This window comes from Haemorhous mexicanus, chromosome 9 (genome assembly GCF_027477595.1).
Source record: "Haemorhous mexicanus isolate bHaeMex1 chromosome 9, bHaeMex1.pri, whole genome shotgun sequence".
NCBI classification, from domain to species: Eukaryota; Metazoa; Chordata; class Aves; order Passeriformes; family Fringillidae; genus Haemorhous; species Haemorhous mexicanus.
In genome coordinates this window covers 11,150,847-11,173,355 of record NC_082349.1, presented here as the reverse complement: position 1 = coordinate 11,173,355, position 22,509 = coordinate 11,150,847, and the positions used below count along the sequence as shown (strand labels likewise).

Below are 22,509 nucleotides of genomic sequence, written 5' to 3'. Positions count from 1 at the left end.
CTACAGGCTTGGGGCACACAAGCTTTCTGAGGGAATGTCATCAAAGCCACTTTAATGCATTAGTCTGCAGGTAAGAAAAAGCTTGGACATCTGGTGGCATTGCATATCTGAAAGTAAATGCTTAAAACTTGGAGCATGTCCCCCAGATCTTGCTAAGAGCTTCAGAGCCATTGTTGGCAGCTGAGGAGTTGCTGTGCTGCTGTTAATTTATTATGTTTGGTTTTGATGAACAAGGTGCTGCATTTTGTGTTGTCAGCCTCATGCCAACATCAGCCTTGTGGAGGAAGAAGGGGCTGTTCCTTTTGTTGGAGCTTTACTTAACCTGGTCCACCTTAAGCTTTCCTTGGTTTTTTGTGAAGCTAGGTAATATCTTTCCCCTTTAAGAGCTGTTCTGTTTTTCTGCTGGAAGCTTTTTTCCCTTCAGGATTTTACATTCTGGCAACTAACAAATTAAAATAGCTTTCCTCCTAAGTACGCTAAAATGTACATTGAATCTGATTTCAACGGCGCCAAGTATGTGTTTCAGCACACTAATGCACGAATGGATTGAAAAAACAGCTAGCAGTAATTTTCTTTCCTTAGGTTTTACTGAATAGTATCCCAAGAAGCTGCACATTTTGTGTTATCCTCTTTGTGTTACTCAAGGTCATGTAAAGGTGAAGGCCTGGAAGGAGAATGAATAATTTCAATAGTCAAGCTCAAAGTTGCTGCAGATGGCATATGGGATTTCTTATTTTTCAAAGGTCTTTCCATCTGCTATTGGCAGAAGTCTCCATTAGAAAAGGGCAGTTTTGTGTGAGGTACATAATTTATTTATTTTTCAGGTTGATCTTCTTTCAGAATTCAGGTTTATCTTGTCTCTTACTGTTAGCATGGGACCGTTCTCCTGGTAAAGAGAATGCACAGAAGTTGTAAGGTCTGAGTTACATAGGAAATACTCTCAAAGTTTGAGCAAGAGGAGCTTTTCAAGACTGAATTGTCAAAATCAAAAGCAAGCTGTTGTCTTGTGGAAGCAGACGTGTTGTGGTGGTTGAATTTTTTTTGTTTGCCTTTTTTCCTTTGAATACTTTACTTAAGGCTGAGTTGCAAAACTTAAATTTTTTTAGAGCCATAGGATGTAATGGAGGACCACCAAGAGGTGAAGAATGTCCCATATGTCTCTATCTGTGCCATGTGTATGCTGTGCTGAATGTGGAACTGATCTCTCCTGCTGCCTCTCCAGCACAGCAATAACAAAGCCTTTGGAAGTAGCTACATAACTGCCATGCACTGAATACCCTTGGTTAGCAAAGCATGCCTTTTCTAGTAGTCAGAAAATTGCTGGATATAAAAAGCAAAGTCACACATAATCTGTGATAAATTTAGCGTGGATTTTATGGTGGATGAGGAGGGTCCGTGGGAGGCTCAGGTTCACGCAAGATGCAAGGAGCAGCAAGTGCTGTGTAGGGGTGGTGATGTACCCAACTTACCTGAGAGATAGTAATGTTTGCCTTGGCTTTGTTTTGGATTTCTTTCTGAGTTTGGCAGAGACAATTATTACAGGTTCATTAACGTGTGCAGAATATTGTCAGCCTTCCCACCTTTTCTCATCTTTCTAATCTGAAGCAGATGAGGGCTGTGCATCCTTGATAAGGTGTCAGGCAACACAGATCCACGGCCACATGGAGCCTTCCTATCTGCTGCCTGTAAGTGCTCAGCACTTGCATGTGGTCCCCACATAAGAATTTACTTGCAGAATGTGAGTGTGGAAGCAGATTTTGGCCGGTTTGAAGAGTCCTGGCATTTGCTTTGTGGCATGAAAGATGGAAGATGGTTGGTCTGTCCAGAAAGTGTTAGATTTGCTGCAGCCTTGATGCAGCTGTTATCTCAGTCCCTCTGGATAGGAAGTAACTAGGAAACTACTGCTTTGATTTGACAAACACAGAAGACTTGTAAAATACATTAATTGATTTTCTTCCATCAAAGAGTTTTGAACACACAGCCTCAGATCTGAGTGAGAAAAAAATCTGATGTGTATACGTTTGTGTGTCTTACTATACAGAACGTGATGCAAAAAACCTGAGTTTAATTTTTAGCCTGAGGTGCTACTGAAGGAGAGAAGTAGTTTGGAATAAAAACTTAGGAATAGAAATTATTGTACTAAGAGTTAAGATTGACTTGCTGCCATTAAATCAGGAATTTGACAATATGCAGACCTGTAGTTTCTTCATCTTCAATAAGCATTATATTACTCCCAGAGCTTTTTTTATTTACATCTCTTTAATATGGCTTAGGTGCTGTGTCGTATATGCCACCTCAGAGGCTGTTTTCTTTGGCAAAGCAAAGCTAGGGGGCCTTACTAGAAGGAAAAAATAAAAAGGAATAATCATAAATTTAGCATCTTATTACAATAAGCTTGATTGCATCTAGGTTTCTTTAGAGGTTACAGAAACAGTTTTCATTTTTCATACAGAAGGCAATTGCATGAAACTTGTGCTTTCATAGTTCTTGCTTATTAGGTGCGGAGGGAATTTCTGGGTGCTGTCTTCCAAATGCCAGAATGCCTCCAGAGCCAGCGAACTGCAGGATGCTGGGGGCGTTCTGCATGGAGAGAATTCAGTTTAATAAATGTAATAAGTCCGTTTACCCTACTGGGCTCTGTTAACTACCTGCATATAAACCGAGCATACATAATGTTTGGGCAAAGGTTATAGAAGCAGTTTGCAGGAAAGGCTAGCTCCAGAGCACACCGAAACAGCAGCTATTCTTATTTTAGCCCTCAGTAACACACACAATAATGGGGTTCAAGCAGTATCTGTGGTTGAGACAGTAATAACAACTATGATATAATTAACTTCAAAGCCCTTTGGGAGAGAATAATTCCAAAATCTGGCATTGAAAATGTTCATAGTTTCACAAGATGAGAATTACAGGAAGTTTAATTGGATACATAACCCTCCAGTAGGGCATAAGTTGTCTGCTAAATGATGGCATTAGGAAGAAGCCATCCCTGTGGCAGGCTGCTGCTGCCTTCTCCTCCGCGGGTTGGTGCTGGCTGATGGGGTGGCTGGGACAGGTGGGAATCCCGTCTGGTGGAGCCCTGCTGCTCCTCAGCTGTGGTGCCCATGTCTAGAAAGGATGGCAGCCAAGACATCTTTGAGAACTTGGCACTTTGTGTGTGCTTGGTGGACCTGTGGAAAAGGATTATTGTCTCTGTGAGCAGGATCAGGGCAGTAAGTCCATTTTTACTCGATTGCCACGTGTGACAGCGGCTGCGAGACAGTGGGTGGGGGGTTTGTCACCAGCGTGTGTGTTCTTTCCAGAGCCTGGCTTAAAATAGCTGCAGACACAAGGAGTTGCTCAGGATTATTTAATCACTCCTGGCTTTGTCAAGGTGCTGCAGCATCAGCAAGGTTGAAGGTGTTTGTGGGCTCCTCACATATGTCTTCATGAGTAGCCGTGACAGTGGTGAATATAGGGCGTGAATACATCATTGAGCTCACAGGGGTGAAGAAGATGAAAATGTTGAGAATGATGGTAAACTTTAGAAAGGCTAGCTTACAAGAAAGTGAGCAAGTTAGTCAAAGTGTCCCTAATATTGTAATGGGAAAAAGTAAGTGTGGAAAAGAAAAAGGGAGGGTGCAAGGGGGGAGTGAATCAGTTCCTTGATGCGGTTTGATGTCAGTAGGGGAACATAAGAAAGCAAACTGGGAAAAGCAGTTAAATTAGTAAGCAGTTAGCTGGGAGTAATTCGCTCTAGGTAGGTGGCAGGCTTGAGAAGCTGTTTGAGATGAGAATTTGGAAACCCAACTCCCATTTATCAGTAGTAGAGTGTATAAAGTAAAATGAGTATAAAAGGAAAATTGAAAGATCCAAGGTGGGCTTTGAAGAACTGCTGACTGTACATAGAAGATAAATTATTTAGGCAAATCAGTGCCATTGTCTTGTGTGAAAATTTGTCTTGGTGGATGATGGAAGGTTAAGGAAGGCAGTTCAGGAAGAGGAGTGTGCTGCCAAAGAGGGAAATTATTACTTTGCATCAGTTTTTAACCACTGAAAATATTGTAGAAGACTTGCTAGTAGTATTGTGCCCAGTATTTCTAAATATAAAAGCTAAGCAAATTCCAGAAATTGAGGTCTTGGCAAAAGCAGATTTAGAATAAGCTGTTAATCTGAAAGGCATTAAGTGAGCAGACCCCAGTAGTATGCTAGGTTACATAAAACATAACTGAACTTCCAGCAAAGGTAAGGTATTTTTTGTTAAAAAGAACAACTTTCCCCCCCCCCCCCCCCCCAAAAAAAAAGTTCTTTATGTATCTTGTACTCTGGTTGAAGCAAAAATTACTGCAAAAATAACACAATACCTGAAGATTGTGTTCTCAGAGGGTCCAACTTTGATGGATTCTGCAAAGGAAAATCTTTAGAAGTAGCTCAAAATCTCCAAGCCAGACAAAGGGCTTGTTCAGATTTTCAGAAGTCGCAAAAATTTTGACACTGGCACCTCTAAGGAGGCCGAGTAAATATGTGGATAGAGTAAAAGCATTCTTACAAAGAGGTAACTGATTTAATTTTGATTTAGAATTGATTTAGGATTTAGTTTGGCTACAAGCCATTAGATGTAATGCAAATCCTTGAAGGGATGGAAAGACAGGTTATCTCTCATCTGGTCAATCATTTGCATTCTTGCAGTTTTGGTTAAAATTAGTTCTGGTGCTCAGTGGAACTTAGGTCTGCTCTGCCTTCCATGTTCTGTCAGTCTGAGAGATGCAGAATCAGTGTGTTTGATGCTGCTGGTTCCAGATGCAGGAATGCCAGGACCACAGCTGTACAGTCAGTGGCACTCAGCTGTGGTGTGTTGTAAGCAGCAAGCCCAGAGGACTGTGTTTCTCAGCTCTCCCTCTCTTTAGTTGAAAACCACCTGTCTGCACCCTGGCTGTGCAGAACTTAATGCCCTGGAATTGGGTTTAGAGGAGAGGACTTAGTACCTAGTGATTTTAGTCCTTGCACTGTTTTCTGGTGTGCTGAATTCAGTCAAGCCTGCCATAGCACAGTCATTTTTTTAAGGAATATATTGTCACGTGTTCAGTAATTTGTTGAAAAAGCACAGAAATTCTTGCTTTGTGGGAATGTCTGACTAATGAGCACATTTCTTTTCATTTGTGGAGTTTACTGATAGCTAAGGAATAGGTAAATTTAGTTTTATTTTTTGTGGAACTTTCTACTTCCCTGGATCTGTAATTCATGCATCTGGATGCAGTGCTGGGCCTATTCTGTAAATGTTAGAGACTTCTGTTGGAAGGCTGATATGCAATAGTTTACTTCTTTTAAGGATACTTTACAGCAGGCATTAGGAGCCTTTACACTTGGGCAGGGTGATCTACAGCAATCTGTGCTTAGTGCTCACTGTGAGTGATAGCTGGGCTTGTGAGGCTCAAGGCTGATCTATATTTTAAGTGGATGTTTTAACTTATCTCCATAGTTATTTAACCGGGCCCTTCATAATCCCTGTTCCAGTGGAAAAATCCCTCTTTCTTATCTAATATTGTCTGCAGGCAATGACACCTTCAGAAATTAATGTCTTCAGAACCAAATGTAGCCAATAAAGCTGACAGGAATATTCAAGTTGTGCTTGTATTCTGCTTAAAAGTGCTTCTGCTCCTCTCCTTGGGTCAAGTTAGGATTGCATGTTCAGGATCACAGTGACCTGTTGCTGGGCTAGCTTGTGCTTAAACACTTCCCACTTTTTTGTGCTTTATCAAAATAAGGGGAAACTTTTAAAAGTACTTCTGAGTTTTTCTTGCTGTTACATATATTGCTCCATACCAATCAGCCTGTGTTAGTCCTACAGACTGAGAGGATACCAGCTGTTGGTTTGTTTTGGTTTTTTTCCCCCAGATTATGGGATATATTGGGTTTTCCTTTTGTTTTTTCCTACCTCATTTTTGTTTTCTTTCCAAACAGGTGATGAAACATTTTCCTTCTGGGAAAAATACTTCTGGGGAGGGGTGTGTTTCCCTCTTTTTTTTTTCTTTTTTTGACTGTTTACTGAGAATAAGCTGCATACACTTCCGTTTGCTTTGTCTCATTCTCATGCTTGCATGCCCATGACTAATTATACTCCTCTACTCCTTTCTTGGTGTTTTGTATCTTTCTTGTACTTACAGATAGCTATCAAATCCTTAGCAGTCTGTCTAGTGCTTGTGATTTGACAGAGATTTTTATCCTTCCTGGTTCTTAAATTGCTTCGTTCATTCCTTCTCTCCAGATGGTTTGAGAGTCTTGTTACTGAGAGCACCAGACTGATGCTCTGGGCCTGCTCACTCCTGGGTCCCAGAGGTGGTACCTTTGCTCATGTGGCAGTTTCTTTAGCTCTTGGCCTTTTTATTGTATTGCAAGCTCATAGGAAGTTCCTCCCTAAATCTATTCTAGTGTTGCCATCATCACCATCTTCATATATCTCCCCACTGAATCTCTCTAATACATTCCCTGCATGTGGGAGTTCGGAGTGAAATGAGACTCATTTTGTCTTTTTTGGCCATATTGCTGTACTCCCCGAGTCTCTTTATATTATATTTCTCGCAGAAAAGCACAAAGAAATCTATGCTAAAGGAATACTAATGTAGTGAAGTCAAACATTGAAAAGTCATTAGCTTGTGTGTAACTGCTTCCACAACTTTTAATGTGTGCAATATGATGGTCTTGAGTTATATGGTGTGTCATGGTTTTCCTGTTCCTCCTTCTGAGCATAGATGAGGCATTATGTACAGAGCGAAGCAGCTGAGCTGTAGCCAGTTATTGTTCTCACTTTTAACAGAATAAAGAGCTGCCTTATTGCTCTGCGTGATGCACGATCGCCGTCGCTGATGTGACACCGCGGAGTTGATCAGGTGGTATTGTGTTGATTGGGTCCCTCTGGAGCACTGGCTCCCTTTCAGATACTTGTGTAAAATAAAGAGGGTAGGACTCCAGAAGGAAAATTTGATTGTGTTGCACATGTAGTAGCACTGGGAGAAGCTGATGTAATTTCAGCCCTGTCTTTACCATTGTCTGGGTGTGCCCAGTTGGTATTTTCTGACCTGCATCCTTGGGCTCACCTTGAGAAGGCTCAGGAAGTTTCCGCCTTGAAAAACAAACACAGTTGTTTCAGGTTCCTTTTTGAAAAGACACTGTTACATCGCCAGGTCAGATAAGGACATTGCTTGTGGACTGGGCTCACCTTCCCACCCTGTAAGTTTCTTCAGAGTCTCTTAACGATATTTCACAACAAAGGCAGTGTCAGTACTCAAACGCACAACGAAACCTGGCAGTTCCGCGGATGTACAGGGGTTCCTGGAGGGAACTTTTTTGTGCTGACTTCTTAGATTCTTTGGGTTGCAAAGTACCTTAACCTAAAAAGCGATTTGAGTGCAGTGTTTTGTCCCTGGTTTTGAATGGGCAGGCTTGCTTTGGGGATGCTGTTCTTCACTGTGCCGGTCTTGGCTGGTGACCCACTTGTTTCAGTTTGTTTTATCTTACAGAAGAGTTCATAGAGGACATAAGCTATTCAGTGCTGGTTTGAAATTCCTCTTGACTCTTTAAAGTTGACTGCTTTTTCTAATCTCATTGCAGTCTCCTGTGAGACGTACTCATTGCCAGAATTTCTTAGTACCATATGAGCTGTTGGTATTCTGGCTCTGTTTTAAATGAGTCCAGCTTTTTCTGCCTGTCTGAAAGAATCAAACCATGTAGGTTTCAAAAAGTGTCCTCAAGACCGCCTCTTTTCCATCCACCTGCCCTGCAGCAAAAAACTGATATATTTAAATGAAGATTGCTAGTTTTTTGTTGTGCTTTCCTGCTTTCTAGTTTTCTGCCAAACTAGCTCTCGGTAGCTCTAACACTGAGTTTGGAGCAGAGGCAGGAGTTTAGCTTGCTAAACTCAAAGCTGTTTTTACAAAGCCATCTGGAGTGCTTAGCCTCAGCTAATTTTGGGTTATGTAGTCTAGAGTTTATAATATTGCCAGGACCAGATGCAGAAGAAGAAATGAGAATGTATGTGTGTTTTTGAAAAACCTTCATGTACAGCGTCTGGGCTCCCAAACGCAGTATTAGTTGTGAGATGCTGGCCAAAGCAGTGAGATTAAAGGAGGCCTTCAAATGAAGGGACTGAGATCATCTGGTGCACAGGAGATCAGTCCAGAAACAGGAGAGAGCAGCCTGAAGAGGCATGAGTTTGCTGGGGACAAGACATATTAAGAATTGTAAGAGCATTATTTGATCAGTTGCTGTTGTACTTGATTTTGCCAAAGCAATATTTTCTGACTTTGTGTTTGTTTGGCTTGTTGCCAAAAATCTACCAATATTATCTGGCTTTTAGCTGCTTTCCATACTAGGCTGCCTTCTGCCCCAGGAAGGGAAACCTTTAGCAATGGTTCAGGATTTCTGTTAAACACTCTCAGGGTAACATTGGCCCTTCTAAAGGTTAACTGAACTTCAGGTGACACCCTTGCTTTGAGTATTGGGTTGTCTCCTTGGGAAAGCTGAACCACTGGGAGAAGCTTTTTAATATTTTCACTTTCAAAAGAGAATAACAGCTACTGAGATTTATAAAATTTTTAAACATTCCAATTTAAAGCTCTTTAATTATTGAATGCAGACAACTTTTCCATAAGCAGAGCAACCATGGAAAGAGGAAGTGGCAAATTTTGGTCCTGTTAAAGGCCAGAGGTGGTCTATTAACTTTGGAGGGACAGACAGCAGTCTGGCATAAAAAAATCTGGCTTTCCTACCAGATGGTAAATTATTTAGAGCATTAAACAGTTGAAAAAGATCAAGTCTATGAAGCATCTGGTAGGATATCTGACAATTCACCAGTTCTGCATAGTGCATGCTGTATGTATCTCATGGGCTGGAGAAGAAAGTTAAAAATCTGTTGAAACTGGAGAGAAGCTTGATCACATTTACTGAAAGAAGAGAGAAATCAAGACACAGACCTATTCTTTAACTGAGGTTTTTGTGTTCCTGAGAGTTACTTCTGAATGAGGGCTGTGGAGGTGCTATTGACAAGACTGAGCAATCTGTGCTCAAGATACACCATTAGATGAGACACTTTTGTTGCTAATGGAAGTGAATGAAAGAGGAAAAGCTCTCTGAAAGCTGCTCACCCCCACTGTGGTCTGACAAATACCTAAGATGTTTCAGCACCACCTGTAAAACTCATTCTCTGTCCTAATCTTACAGAGCTTGACACACATGATTAGTTTTGACACAGTAATTTCAAGCCTTGGTGTCTCCCACCCCCTCCCCAGGAAGAGTAACCTCTTAGGATTCTGGCTGCTGTTGAGGCAGATGTAATGCTGCTTAAAGTGGTTAAGTGGGTTCCCTTTTCCAGGCAGCATAAATTGCCCCTATACATGCAGAATTTAGAAGCATAATCATCACTCTTGATCCAGGTATTTCTTCCCATTCCTGTTTGGCCATATCTAGGGAGCTGGCTAACGCTGGGACAACTGCTTGGGAACTGATCTGTTCTATCACTGGAATAGAGCTTATGCAGCTATAAAGACACAGCTACCTGTATCTGTCTTGGCTATGTACGACATGTAAATGGTGCTTGTAGTAATCCCTTGGTGAGAGTTAAGTGAGGATGGGGAAGTTGGAGGGCAGCAGAGATAACTGAGTGTGTGGCTGGTACAAAGAGCCTCTTCCACAGTATTCAAAATTTTGCTGCTGAACTTAGTTAGATTTATGCCTTCTCATTGAGACAATAAAAGCAGGATGAGGTGATCAGTATTCTCTCTGCATCTAGGTTAGAGCTAGGTTATTTTGTAAAGTATTTTCAGATGTCTTGGCTGGAGAAGATGTTGCATAAATAAAGATTTCTCTGTGTTGTGTGATATTATAACATGTGATAAGATTTACTGTGCAAATACAGTAACGGAATGGAGAAGAATCATGATCTCCTGTTTGTTAGTACTATGCACTGTAAATATTTGCCTGGGTAGATTCTCTTGAGATTTCTCGTGGATTTCCCTAGGCACGATCATTGCTGGCATTCTTTGAGCACTGTGCTTTTGTCAGAAGTAGACGTGTTTGTAACTTGTGATACTTCCGTCAAAAGCTCAGCGGTTTCCAAAAAACAATACACTTCCAAACCTAGCAAAATTCAGAAATATCTTTGTTAGAGCAGTCCTGAAGGTGTGTTTTAAATGTCTGACAGCACGAGTAAGAGTGGCATGTTGGGCCACGAACAGTTTGAGTGGGCACAGTTGCAGCTACTTTGCTTCAAGGATACTCCCGGGGTCCACTCAGGCTGACATCTGCCAGCATGAGATTTTTTCACAACTAATGCTGTATTGGCAAGTCTGGTAACTTCTGCAGCTTAGTGCAGAATCACATCTACTTTTAAATAACTTCTGAGCTTGCATTGAGATGCCTGGCGCTGCATGTATGAGCCGCTGTCACTGCTGAATGTGGTTGCTGAGAGCATGGTGCTTGCCAGCTCCTTTAAAGTCTGTTTTAATAGGCAGACCTTAGACTTTGAGATGGAAGTACAATGAGTATATTTGCATTAAAATATAAAGAAGGCAGATACACAGAAATTGTATTCTTTTTAAATACTTGCCTTTTTTTGGTTGGTTTTCATGAAATTTTCTGTATTTCAATATTCAAGCAGATGCCCAAGTTAAGCCAATTTGCAAGATGATTTGCTTTGTTTTGGAGAGGGAATATCCAATCATGAATCCTTTTAGGTAGTCATTGCCTCTACTTTGGGGAGTTTGAAGCTGAGGTGCTTGCTTTGGGTAAAACTTCTCTTTATAGACACTTTTCTTAATAACATTCTGCTGTGACTCTCACCCTGTGAGCTGACAGCTGATCCAATTCAGCTTCTGTTTCTTCTGCTGGAACCCGCTGAGACTTGCCTGGTGCACACCAGCCCAGCTGGATGGTCCAAGCTGTGCTTCACATGCAATTTGATCCTAAACCCTTCCTACACACAGAGTCAGCCATGTCTGTCTAGGGCATGTGGAAGGAGAGTTACAAGAGCTTAAGACTGTTTTTTGAATGTAATGTGGAGCTTCAGAGCTATTTGTTGTGAACAACAGCAACTAAAGGATGCATTAATGGGCCATAAACCAGACTGTACATGAAGGTAAACTTGGAGACAGGTGCATTTATGCCTGCTGACCCTTGAAATCAGCTTATTGAATTCAGAGGCGTGTGTGGTGCTCTACTGCTCATGCAGGGAAGATAGGTAAATTTCTTTTCAACAGTATCTGTAATGATGACTTTGCAATGCAGTTTGGTATACTGGCAGTTAATCTGTGTGTCATAATAATTTTCCTTTTCTTCCTTTTTTGGTTTGCAGGAGTAAGTCTGTGTCTGTAACACTGGATGTACTGACCACTTGCCTCAGACTGAAGAGGACTTGCTCTGTTTTGGAATATGGTGCCTAACTTCTGCATCCCAGTACTCACTGTGCCAGCAGCCATCCTCTGCTGCTTGATGCTGCCTTTAGCAGGAGCGGACAGTAAGTAACATTTGGTTTTGGAAAGCTTGAATGCCTTGCAAAATTTGTTTCCAGAAATATTAAACCTTCTTTGTTTGTACTGGAAACTGAGGGTTAAGAGACAACTTCCCCCCCAGTCTTCTATTTCCCAGTGTGCGCATTGCAGATAAACAGGGTGTGTGTGAAGGGGCACAAGTAGAACTAAAAAGACTGACAAAATTTATTCAAGTGCAGAAAGAATTTCTGAAGAAGCTGCAAGATCAAAACCTGACAGTTTGATTTCTAACACGCACAGATGAGTAAAGAAAATTGGGGGCGGAGGAAGAAAGAAGTATTGGGGTCACAGTAATCCCTGTTACTTTTTTCTTGTTCTTTTGCCAGCTCTCGTAATTTCTGTAGCGCTGAGACATCTCTCCTGAGTCAGCAGGCAGTTGCTGTTGGAGGAAGCTATTGGGGAAGAGGGTGCGAGTTCTTACCTTCTGGTATAGCTCTCCTGCACCTATATTTTGACAGAATTGGAGTACAATGTTTCCTTGTGGTCATACTTTTAGCTGTTGTGTCCTTGCTGTTGTCCTGGTAGTCCCATAGAGTTGTTGTGACTGGCTTTAATTAGCCCCATCCAGCCAAGGGGAAATAATGTGCACAAAATGCTGTTGTGGACAGACACGAGGACAAAAACATGGCTAATGATAGCCTACAAAAACACCTTATAGGAGGAATGTTTTATGGAATGGATTATGCAGAGAGCCGGAAACCTTAATGCTTTTTTTGCATAATCTTGGGGTGTGTATTTGTGTTTGTACCCAGATTTTCAGTGTCCAAATGTCTGCACATTCATCCGACTCTGGCAGTTGTGAATACTTCTTGCCTCTGAAAGTACCCAGGGCTCCTAGAATGCTTGAGTTGGAGATGAATTGATCATGATGCCCCTCCTGAGGTGCCAGCAGTCATCTCTTTCTCACTGCAGCTTTAGTCACCAGGCTTATAATTAGATGTAATTTTGTGAAAGTTGAAGGAGATCTTGATTCATGTTGATAGGAGCCTGGCTGAATGTAGGAAACAGACTGGGGGTTCCTAAATGGCCTTGACTTGAGAGGAAGACCTAGATTTAGGGAAGCTGGAGGGAAGAGTAAAGGAGGGATGTGAGGAAACATACAAATTCAGTTATTTTGTTGTCATTAGGGATGACTTGTACATGCAGCAGATTAATGTGGGTCTGGATGAGTCTGAGCTGCCCAGTTAAACTGGGGGCCCCAGCTGTCTCCTTCCTCAGCTTACTTTGCTGTCTACTGGTGCTGTTGAAAGGTGCTAATTCAGTTCACTTTGTCTGCACATTGTAGCCCATTTTGGAATCTGGCATAGGGAAGTACTTGTTTAGTGTTCTGAGGTGTATAAAAATTCCGTGAATTTTATTATCTTCATACTGGCTCCTGCAAAGGAGAGAAGCATCAGTCACATCACAGATGTGCAGAAGCTGTGGAGCTTGAGATGTCCCAGGACAGTTCATGGCCTGAGGATAACTTGTGGTAGATGTGGTTTGCTTATTTTGTGGAATAAATCCAAATGCTTAAATTTAACAAAATTGGCTCTGTTTCTGCATGGTGTCTCAGATGTGGAACATTTCTGGGTTTGAGCAGCAAGTTTATCTCTATGTCTTTTTCTCTGGTGCAGACTCACTCTGAATTGCTTTTTCCTAATCTGGAAGGCAGCTATGGAGGGCACCGACCTTTTAACTACCACAGCCACCATGGATTAATCAAACGTTTCCTAGGATGGAAAGTGGTTTTTAGCAGCTCCATGTATTTTAGCAACTTAAAGTTCTTGTATCATCTTACCCACTGAATCTTGCCACTGATCCTCAGAAGCTGGGAGCTGTGTGAAAGGACCTGTCTGCTCTGTGACTCTGCAGGGATAAAATGTCAACCCCAAATCCTGAATTTTATGGGGCCTGCCCATCAGTGATGCAGACAAGTGATGCAGTAGTGAATCTGGCATTGGAGAGTCCTGATTCAGGGCAGTAGTGAAGGGCAAGGGGAAGATATGACAATATATGGACACTGGAGCTTCCAGAAGAAGTTAGGGTTGCTGTGAAAGAGCACCCCATGTGCACACTCTTCTGTTTTTTAGTCCCCAGAGCATCCTGTTGGCTTCAGTGAAAGAGCATTTATTTATTACACTGGTTGTGGCTCTTCCCAAGAAATCACTGTGAGTCTTCCTTTTCCTCAGTGCAGTGCTGCTTAGAGTCAGTGGAGGGATGAGCAGGCTCTGTATCTACACAGCATTCTTGCATTTCCCTTACTAAAAACAACAGGATAGTGAGAGCAGGGTTATCCCTGGATTTTCTAGAGTCAGTCCCCAAATTGCTTTTTATAGGAGCAGGAAAAGGATGGCTGGAGATGGGCTGTGCTGCATCCCTGGCAGCAACGTGGCTCGTGGCTGGCTGCTCAGGGAGCACCCACGGCTGGCTCTTCCCTACCTTCCCCACCTGCTGTTGTTGTAACACATCTCAGTGTGGCTGCTGTAGCTGCCTGACAATGAAGGCAGCTGGCAGAAAGCGGGGTGTTAGCGCCTGAGATAAAGCAGATTTAGTGTGTATTGCCTGGCGGAATTAGCGCTGCGCTGTGCCCGTGCCTCCCCTGGAATCGAGGTCGCAGGAGCTGTGAAGAATGTCAGTGATGAGGAGTTGAAGTGGCATCCAAAGGTTAAACTGAGTGGCAGTGTCAGAAAAAGAGGGGCTCTCTGGGTGCCTCCCTGGCAGCAGGAGGGGAGTGACGCTTTCCTGGCTGCTCTAGTGGGGTGCTGGGAGGAGAAGGTGCTCGGGAAGGGGCACATGCACATGAACGGTGGATAGATACAGAAGTGCTAATTTGGCAGACAGCTATTTCAAATCCTTCCCAGCTTTTACAGACTGCAATAAGAAATTATTAAATTTTCTCTGTGATCTGACTGTGTTTCTGTCAGGGTGACCCTAATTCCATTAGAGCAGCTCAGAGCTGATTCAGGATGGCTGTTTTACTCATTCTCTCTCAGCTTGCTTCTGTGGGTTTTTTTATTCACTCTGTACTTCCCTGTCTGTCAGCTTTTGATTGTGCATGGGAAAAATGGCTTTGCAGATTTCAGTTAATGTTCAGTGCAATTGTCAACTAAAAGGTGCGTTTTTTTCAGCTTTTGAAAATGTGTCATTTATTCTAATAAAATAAAAACCAAAAAAATCCCCTCTCAAAACAAAAGGCAGAGAAAATGGGGGAAAATCAATACTCTCATGAGAAATCATCAGCAATGTCTTTTGTTGTTGTCTTGTTTTTTTTAAAAATTAGGGAGTTTTTTTGAAGTCTTGGGAACAGGTTCCATTAGCCAAAAGAAGAGACTAGGTGACCCATCCTAGGCCTTTTCTAACCACAGTATATTTTGGTTTGTCTTGCACAGAATTTCAAAGGGCTTAAGGAATAAAACCACTTCAAAAGTGACCTTGTAGAAGGAAAGAACTAAGGCAGAATTAGGCCAACAACCTGTGAATTGATACCTGGTAAACAAACAATTTGCACCTTTTGATTTCTAGAGGTAGAGCAAACTTGGCTTTTATTTGAGGGGGTAGATGAATGTGCCTCAGTGAGCTGGTGTGGTCAAGGCAGAGCTTGGGCTCCCACCAACTCTGGCCAGAATGGACCCCGAGTCTCAAGTGTCTCAAGGCTGCCCTGCCCCTGAAATGAAGAGTTAATTATATCCAAAAGATGTGCATCTTGTACATGGGATTTTTTTGTTTTGGTTTGGTTTGGGTTTTTTGTTTTGGTTTTGGGGTTTTGTTTGTTTGGTTTTTGGTTTTTTGTTGTTGTTTTTTGTTTGGGGGTTGTTTGTTTTTTTCTTTTTTTGGGTTTTTTCAATCAGTCTTTCTTGGATGCTAATTGAATTAAGGAGATGCATTAAAAAAGAAAATAAAAAGATAGGCTGCTGATGCTTGTGAAGGCTGGGAAAATAAAGAGTACTAAGATGGCTTTTCCAGATATGGCAGAGTTTAAGAATAGTAAGATGTTCTTTCTAGCCTCAGGTGAGCTCTGTTTTGCCAGGGATTTTGCTCTGCACCTGAATTGCTGTCTGGAGGTTTTGGGTGGAATAGCACTGGAGGGAACATTTGTTAAGGCGCATTTGTTTGTCCTTGTCCCCTAACTCTGCTGTCTGCCCTTAGTGTTTTATGCTCCCAAGACCACCTTGGCTCGTTTTGACTCCCTGATTCAACTCTGCTGCTTTTGCTTCATAACCTGAATGATGCCTCAACAACAGCTCAACCCCAAATACAGCTGCTCCAGGCCACACTGTGAGATAGAATTGCTGTTGTGCAAGTTTGGAAAATGGCCACTTTGCAGAGCTGGGCAGTAGGATGCCATTCCAAAAGCTGGACATGAGCCTTCTCCACTGCTCCCTTGCATCAGTTTCTGTTTCCAGGTTTCCTGTTTGCATGCCTGTCCCCAAACACTGCATCTAGTGATTATGTGTAATTGATGCGATTGGATCCAGGTATTGCAGCACAGGTAAATACTAATTTTCTGCAATTCTAGCTTGACTAGCTTGACATATTCCATCAGCAGAAAGAACATGGAAAATACTGTTTAGGAAAACCCCTTAAGCTGAGGCATTGAGGTGGTGTCATTAAGGGATGGGTTGAAATATTAACCACGGTTATTGTGCAGTGTTTATTTTTGGTGTCCTTACTCATCATATATATAAGTATATATATTTAGGTTGGAATGGGTTCTACACTTGTGTGTAAAATACCTAAATGCTGCCTGCTTGTAGCAAAATGTTGCAGACATCAAGGTAGAAGGGATGCTGTGAGGACAAACGTCATGTACAGAGTAGACAAAGGGTCTTTTTCTGCATTTATAGCTCTTTTAGCTCCAGCACTTGCAGAGAGTGTGAATTTGTTCGGGTTGCTACCCACAACAAATCACAGCATGATGATTTGTCTTTTTTATGTATTGTTTAAGCCACCAGCATTCATCAGTCAATGTCAGCTGACAGGTCAAAGGTCTGCTTGGCCCCAAATCCCTCATCCCATAGTGGTCAGTACGAAGACTTACGGAGGATGTAAAAGCAGAATAAATATATAGTGATCTCTTCCTGTTGTCTTCTTGGAGCTCTCAGTGAGTGGTGGCTCCTGAACCCAGAGAGGTGCTGTAGCAACTGCAGCCAAGCTTACTCTGGGTTTTGCTCTCAGGCAGCTCTGAGCATGTGGTCAGTCTGCAGGGACATGTGGGGGGCAGTGGTTTGCATGGAGACCAAGGTGTGGGCTCTGCCTGTTGCCTCTACTCCATGGCTTGTTGTTTAAGCCCCTCATGCTGCTGTGCAGGGCTGAGCATCCCCAGTTGCCATTTGCACCATTTGGACTTGGCTGTGCAGCCAGCCTTCCTCTCCTGCCTTCACAAGGGACTTCCTGTGATTAAGTGTCTGTGTAAATTATCCAACACAGTGACAAATGTTGAGGGGATTATATATTTAATACTTGCTCTTTGAGAGAGCGTGTTCTTATTGGCTTGGTGATACAGAAAACCAATAGAACTACCTGCTTACAGTTTTATCTTCAGTGTGGATTCATAGATTTTAAGGCCAGAAATCAGATCAGAGTAGTCTTTTACTCTGACCTGTGTAGCACAGGCTGTATAATTTCAGTAGTAATTTCTGTGACTGCTTTTACAGCTGTGGATGAGCTAGCACGTAGCTTTTGGGAGGCTGTCAAATCATTATTTGAAAACTAAATGATAGAGAATTTACCTATCTCCTATATGATCTGTAAAAATGGCAAGTAATCATTACTTCTCCAAATGTGTATTTATTTCAAACTACCTTTATGCATTTTTAGGGTTTAGAGACTGGATATTAGAACATCTGTCAGTGAGACTGGAGACTCCTGCTGTTTAATGCAATCTCCTGGAGAAGCAACTTGAAGTGGAAGAGTTAGAGAACCTGAAAGTTTGTCCTTTTTGTTGTAGAAGAATGGACTCATTTTGGTTTTTTTCTGGCCAGATAAAATTTTTACTGTTCTTCACTAATCCTCCAGACTTTTCAATATGTTTTTTAAAGTCAAGGGACCAGGACCAAGACAAGTGTCTGCATTTTCCAGCAATACAATGGCACTTTATCTTCTTTACTCACAGCATTCAGCTGGGAATGTGGTCCTCCACTGTGACCTCTGAATTCCTTTCTGGACCTCTGACTCCCAGGATGCAGACTTCTATTTCATTAGTGGGATTTGGCTTTTTGCTCATGAATATCTGCCCCTAGGTGCATTAAAATGTGTTTCGCTGAATCCCAGCTCATTTAGTCATCTGAGTGATTCTTTAAAGGTAATTTTCCCTTCCTGTTCGTAGCTGACTACCAACCTTGGTAAAACTTACCCTTTACTTTCCAAATCTAATTGCAAGTTAGTTCATTCATTCACAGATGTTAATCAGAGGCTGCTATGTGTATTTTAAGGAGATATTTAAAACACCCTGTAGTAGTGATGATAACATCCTTTGCAGATGGAAAGGAGTGCCAGAAAACTGATAAAATAATATGGTTTGTCGTGATGCTCCTGGCTATTACTGCTACTGATGTCAGAAAGGAAAAAGTATAAGATCTTCTGGAGCTTTCAGTGTTTTAGCTGAGTAGTTGTAAAAAGCAATGATGTGGTAATAGGAATGCTTTTTTTGTTTCTTTGATTATCTCTTCATTATGCTGGTGCTTCAGAATGATACTGTAATATAAGATGATCAAGCTCATTTTTGTGAACAACCAAGAGTATGAAATTTGTTTGCTCAAAATGTTAGTCAATCTTTTTTGATGTTGAACATGGTTTAAAAAGAGTGGGGAAAAAAGCATCTGTTCATGGGTGCTTTTTCTCTGGTAAGTTGTCTATCTTTATGTATCAGGAGCTGAAAAGCAGTGGTGTACTCTTAATTGAATGCTCTGTTTAGTCCCTTGTGAGAATCAGTGCTTTGTCTGTGCCAGAGACAAATCTCATTTATTTTGTTGGTGTGAAAACACTGTAGGGTGCTTACTGAAACTTCTAACTCATAGAAATGTCTTTTGCCTTGCACACTTTACTGACATATGATCACTGAATTGAATCAAAGCACTTTTTATAGTGGATGATGGCTTTACATTTGTATATCCGTTGTAGCCTGCAATGCTAGAGCTTTGAATGTGTGTTAGTTTTGTCTTTCTCTCTTGCATCATAACCTTAGCCTTCACAATAAGGGGCATTGACGTAGTATTAAAAAGAAATAATTACAGAATATATTTGATTTCGTGCAGTACAGGCTGGAATGACTTTGCAGTCCTGCTGTGCTTTTCAGATGGCCCTTCATTGTTTATATTACTCATTGTCGTCCGTGTCCCCCCCCCCCCCCCCCCCCCCCCCCCCCCCCAGTAATTAATAATATAATTTCCATGAAATCTTTTCCAGGAAATTTGTATTTTGTAAGATTGAAATGAGATGTATAGGTAGTACCTGGTCAAATCTTATAATAAATGAAAATGCCACAATTTTCCAACAGACATTCATTGCACCAAGGGTGACTGTTCTGAGTTGGTACTTCAAATAAAGTCATCATGTCAGGAAGAGATTTGGAGTTGGTTTGTCTTTGCTACATGAGGTTATTCTACTTGAGCTGATAGTGAATTCTCTGGAAGTAACTGGGGTCTCATGGAAAGGACCTCATCAGTCCACTGTTGGCAGTGGTAGATATTGCAGATTTAAAAGGAATCACTCAGAATTCTTGCTTGCTTTTGCTGCTTGTCTTGCAAATTGTTTTAAATATTTTTATGACCTCTCTCTACATGTGCTGACTTTGTTGGCTCACCTCAAAGGTGAGTGATAGAAGCCCTTGGCAGTTAATTGTCATACAGGGAGAAGACAATAACTGTTGAGCCTCTGCTCTTAGTTTAAAGGATGCAGAACACCTATGTGTTTTCTTTGTGTTTATTTTTAGCCAAATCCACTTCAGCTGCTGTATTACTTCTGTTAAAGGTTGTTTTGAAAAGGGGTTTTAAAGAGGCCAGGAAATACTCACCAACTTTACACATGTAGGGATTTTGCCCCTGAAAAATTCCACTTTTAATGACCATTTTGAGGCTCAGCATTTGCACAGCTGTGCCTGGCAGGTGGGGCAGTTCCTTTTCACCCACTTGTCAAAAGTTGGGGACTTGTGTGAGTGGGAGACAGTGTTGCTGAGCTCTCACTTTGGTGTTGTTCTTAAGACAGGGTATTGCCTTGGTTTTCAAACCTGAAACTGAAATTCTGTCTTTTGAGGTAAATGTGAGAGTCACCATGCACTGATTTCAGAAAGGGTTTCAATCCCTGCATTTGGGGGGAAAAAGACATTTTGAAAGTGAGGCAGCTATAGTGTATTGTAGTTAGAGAGTGTTTAATTTACAAGAGGGAAGATTCATTGAAAGAACAGAATGATGAGTAGTGAGATTCTTTTACATGCTGAAAATGGTTAAAGTACTGATCCAATGATGAGTATGTATTTTAATCCTATTTAGGATCAAACAGAAGCTTTCAGTTTTTCCAGGACAGGAAAACCCTTAGAGAAGCAAACTTCTCTCATAAGCAAATACTTTCATATTCCTTTTTAAAGTTCTGGGATGCCTGATCCTGACACAGTGTTCTCAGTCTTGGCAGGCTGAGTACAGAGTTTAGTATGGCTCTCAGGAGAATGATGAGGCTAGTCCAAGACCTAGAAAGGCTCCCTTTACTCTTGTTTGATGTAACAGGTAATGGTCCTGGTTGTTGACTTGTCATTTATACTTTCTGTATATAACTTCTAATATCCTTTTTTTATGTTCCATTACACACAGTTTAACAGGGGTTAACATGAAGTTTCTTAGTTGTAACCTGTTATTTTTAGCTTTTTATGAGTTTATTTCATAGCTGAAATGTGCCCTGCTTGGTCTTCAGGCAAAGTTCAAGTTGAGGGACTGTATTTTATAAGGCAGACATTTGTTTTTGGTTCTTTCTGCAAAAGTTGTCTTCGAATGGCTCTTAAAAACAAAGAGAGTGGAAAAATACTTTTGTACCCTTAAAGCTGACTGTGGTGTTATTTATAGATCTTTAGTCGAAAATGTCTTTGAACACATTTGACCAGCAAACCGCATCTGTAGTAGTGTCCAGAGAGAACGGAACCTGATTTGTGGAAGGAGTGACCCATAGAAAAACAGGCTGCTGAATAATATAAAGGGAATTTCACGCTGGATCACTCTGTAAAGGAGGCTGTGTGAGCTCGTGTGTAACTAAATTGCCTGTGTATTCATTCTGTGTGTGTAGCCAGAGCTGCTGTGATCTCAGCCTTCCCAAGAGCCAGAGGTGCCCAGGAGAGGCGTCCTGCAGGTCCTCCAGCACCCAGCCTGGAACATGGGCAGAGAGAATTAATTCCCACTGACACCATGAAGTTCCTCTTATAGTGCATTTGTCTGTTTCTGGAGGAAGTTGTGGAAATAGGGAGTGCTTTTTGGACAAGTTGCTCTGTGGTTGTACTGCAGGCCACAGGGGCTTGGTATTGTCTTTCTTGGAAATGCCTGTCAAACCTTTATTCTGTCTTAGTAAATGCATGAAACATTTATCGTATTTAACTGCCAAAGTTTTGGGTTTATTTTTTCCCCTCAAATGCTAAAATACATCACTGTCTGTAGAGTTATGTGCCCTGTTTTAAGAGCAGAGTGTGATTTGGGGGTTTTTTTATACATTAGGACAAAATCCCCGTATCGTTCAGTCAGCATCTATGCAGTGCTCAATGTCTTTTCCATTAGATACTCAGCCTTCTGTTGCAGATAAAGGGTTTTTTTGGAGGCCAATTTAGCTCAAAAATTCTGGTTTTGCGTGTAATCTGTAGTGCTTTTTGTGAGAAGAGCTTCCTGTGTAATTTTGTAGAATTTAAGAAATCCCACTTAACATATAAAGGGTTACATGCAGTATACCATGTGGTGTTTTCCAAGTTTATGTTAAATTGCAGAACTATTTTTTGTTACAATAATTGCTGGATGGTGCAACCTGCTCAAACTCTCAAGTCTGTTTTTACCAAAATTATCCCAGCATAAGCCTCCAACGATGGCCAAAAATGCTAGATGTTTTAAGGAGGTACAATAAAGATCATCTCCTAGTCTTGCCTTTTCTCCCCACCCACATTACTTCCCATTTCCTATGTAAAATTAGAAGCTGTTCTCAGAAACTGGACTTGTGTTACTCCTTCTGTAGAGCTTTATTAATTGCAACAACTCTAAATATTGCTTTACCCACACGGCCAAAGGAGTAATATCCAGTGTACGTTTGTCAAGGTCAGATCCATCTAATTTCCTTTAATGACAGGCTAACAGGCTTTGTGAATGGAGAAGCAGTAGATGTCATTTATCTTTAGTAAAGCTTTCAGTGCTCCCTCATGAGACTTTTTCCTGTGAAACATCTGCTCATAGGGTGGGTATTTGGCAGTTTGGTAGCATTCAGCATTTGCAGTAATGATCTCTCTGATAGAATAGAGAACATGCTTATTAAATTTGCAGGCAACAACAAGCTGGGAAGAGAGGCAAGCATGTTGGAGGACACTATTAGAATTCAAAATGATCTTTACAAATTGGCGAAACTGTCTGAGAGGATGCATGTCAATAAGGAAAAACGTGGATAGATGTTTGAAAATAGGAGTAATCAGCTACATAAATACAGAATGAGAGACAACTGCCTAGACAGCTGGTACACAGAAAAGGTCTTGCAGTGCTAATGGATCATAAGCCATACAGGAGTTGAGAAAGCATTGCTTTTTTGAGGGGACAGACATCACAGTGACAGGCAAAAATGAGGAGTACCATCCTGAGGACACATTTGATAGTCTTTCTGCTCTGCTCACATGGGTAAGGCTTGTGGTGAAACATCTCATTTTGAGCATCCCACTGCCAAAACAGAAGGATTAACTGGGGGGAAGGCAGTCCTTCCCATCCTGTTTCTCCACTGCTAGGAGAAGAAATAATGTGCTTGAATTACAGCTGGGAAGTTCAGGTCAGGCACTAAGCAATGGTCA

General features: G+C 41.5%; 1 protein-coding gene across 6 annotated transcripts in view; it reads left to right on the top strand.

Moving 5' to 3' along the window:
- The window catches only part of PTPRF (protein tyrosine phosphatase receptor type F), a 375,952-nt gene that overhangs the window by 119,056 nt on the left and 234,387 nt on the right, over positions 1 to 22,509 (top strand). For all 6 annotated transcript variants that reach the window (XM_059854008.1, XM_059854014.1, XM_059854010.1 and 3 more), the window contains one exon: positions 11,324 to 11,485. In XM_059854008.1, the coding sequence (XP_059709991.1) occupies positions 11,401 to 11,485 (85 nt within the window). In that variant the 5' untranslated portion in view covers positions 11,324 to 11,400. The remainder of the gene's footprint in view (positions 1 to 11,323; positions 11,486 to 22,509) is intronic.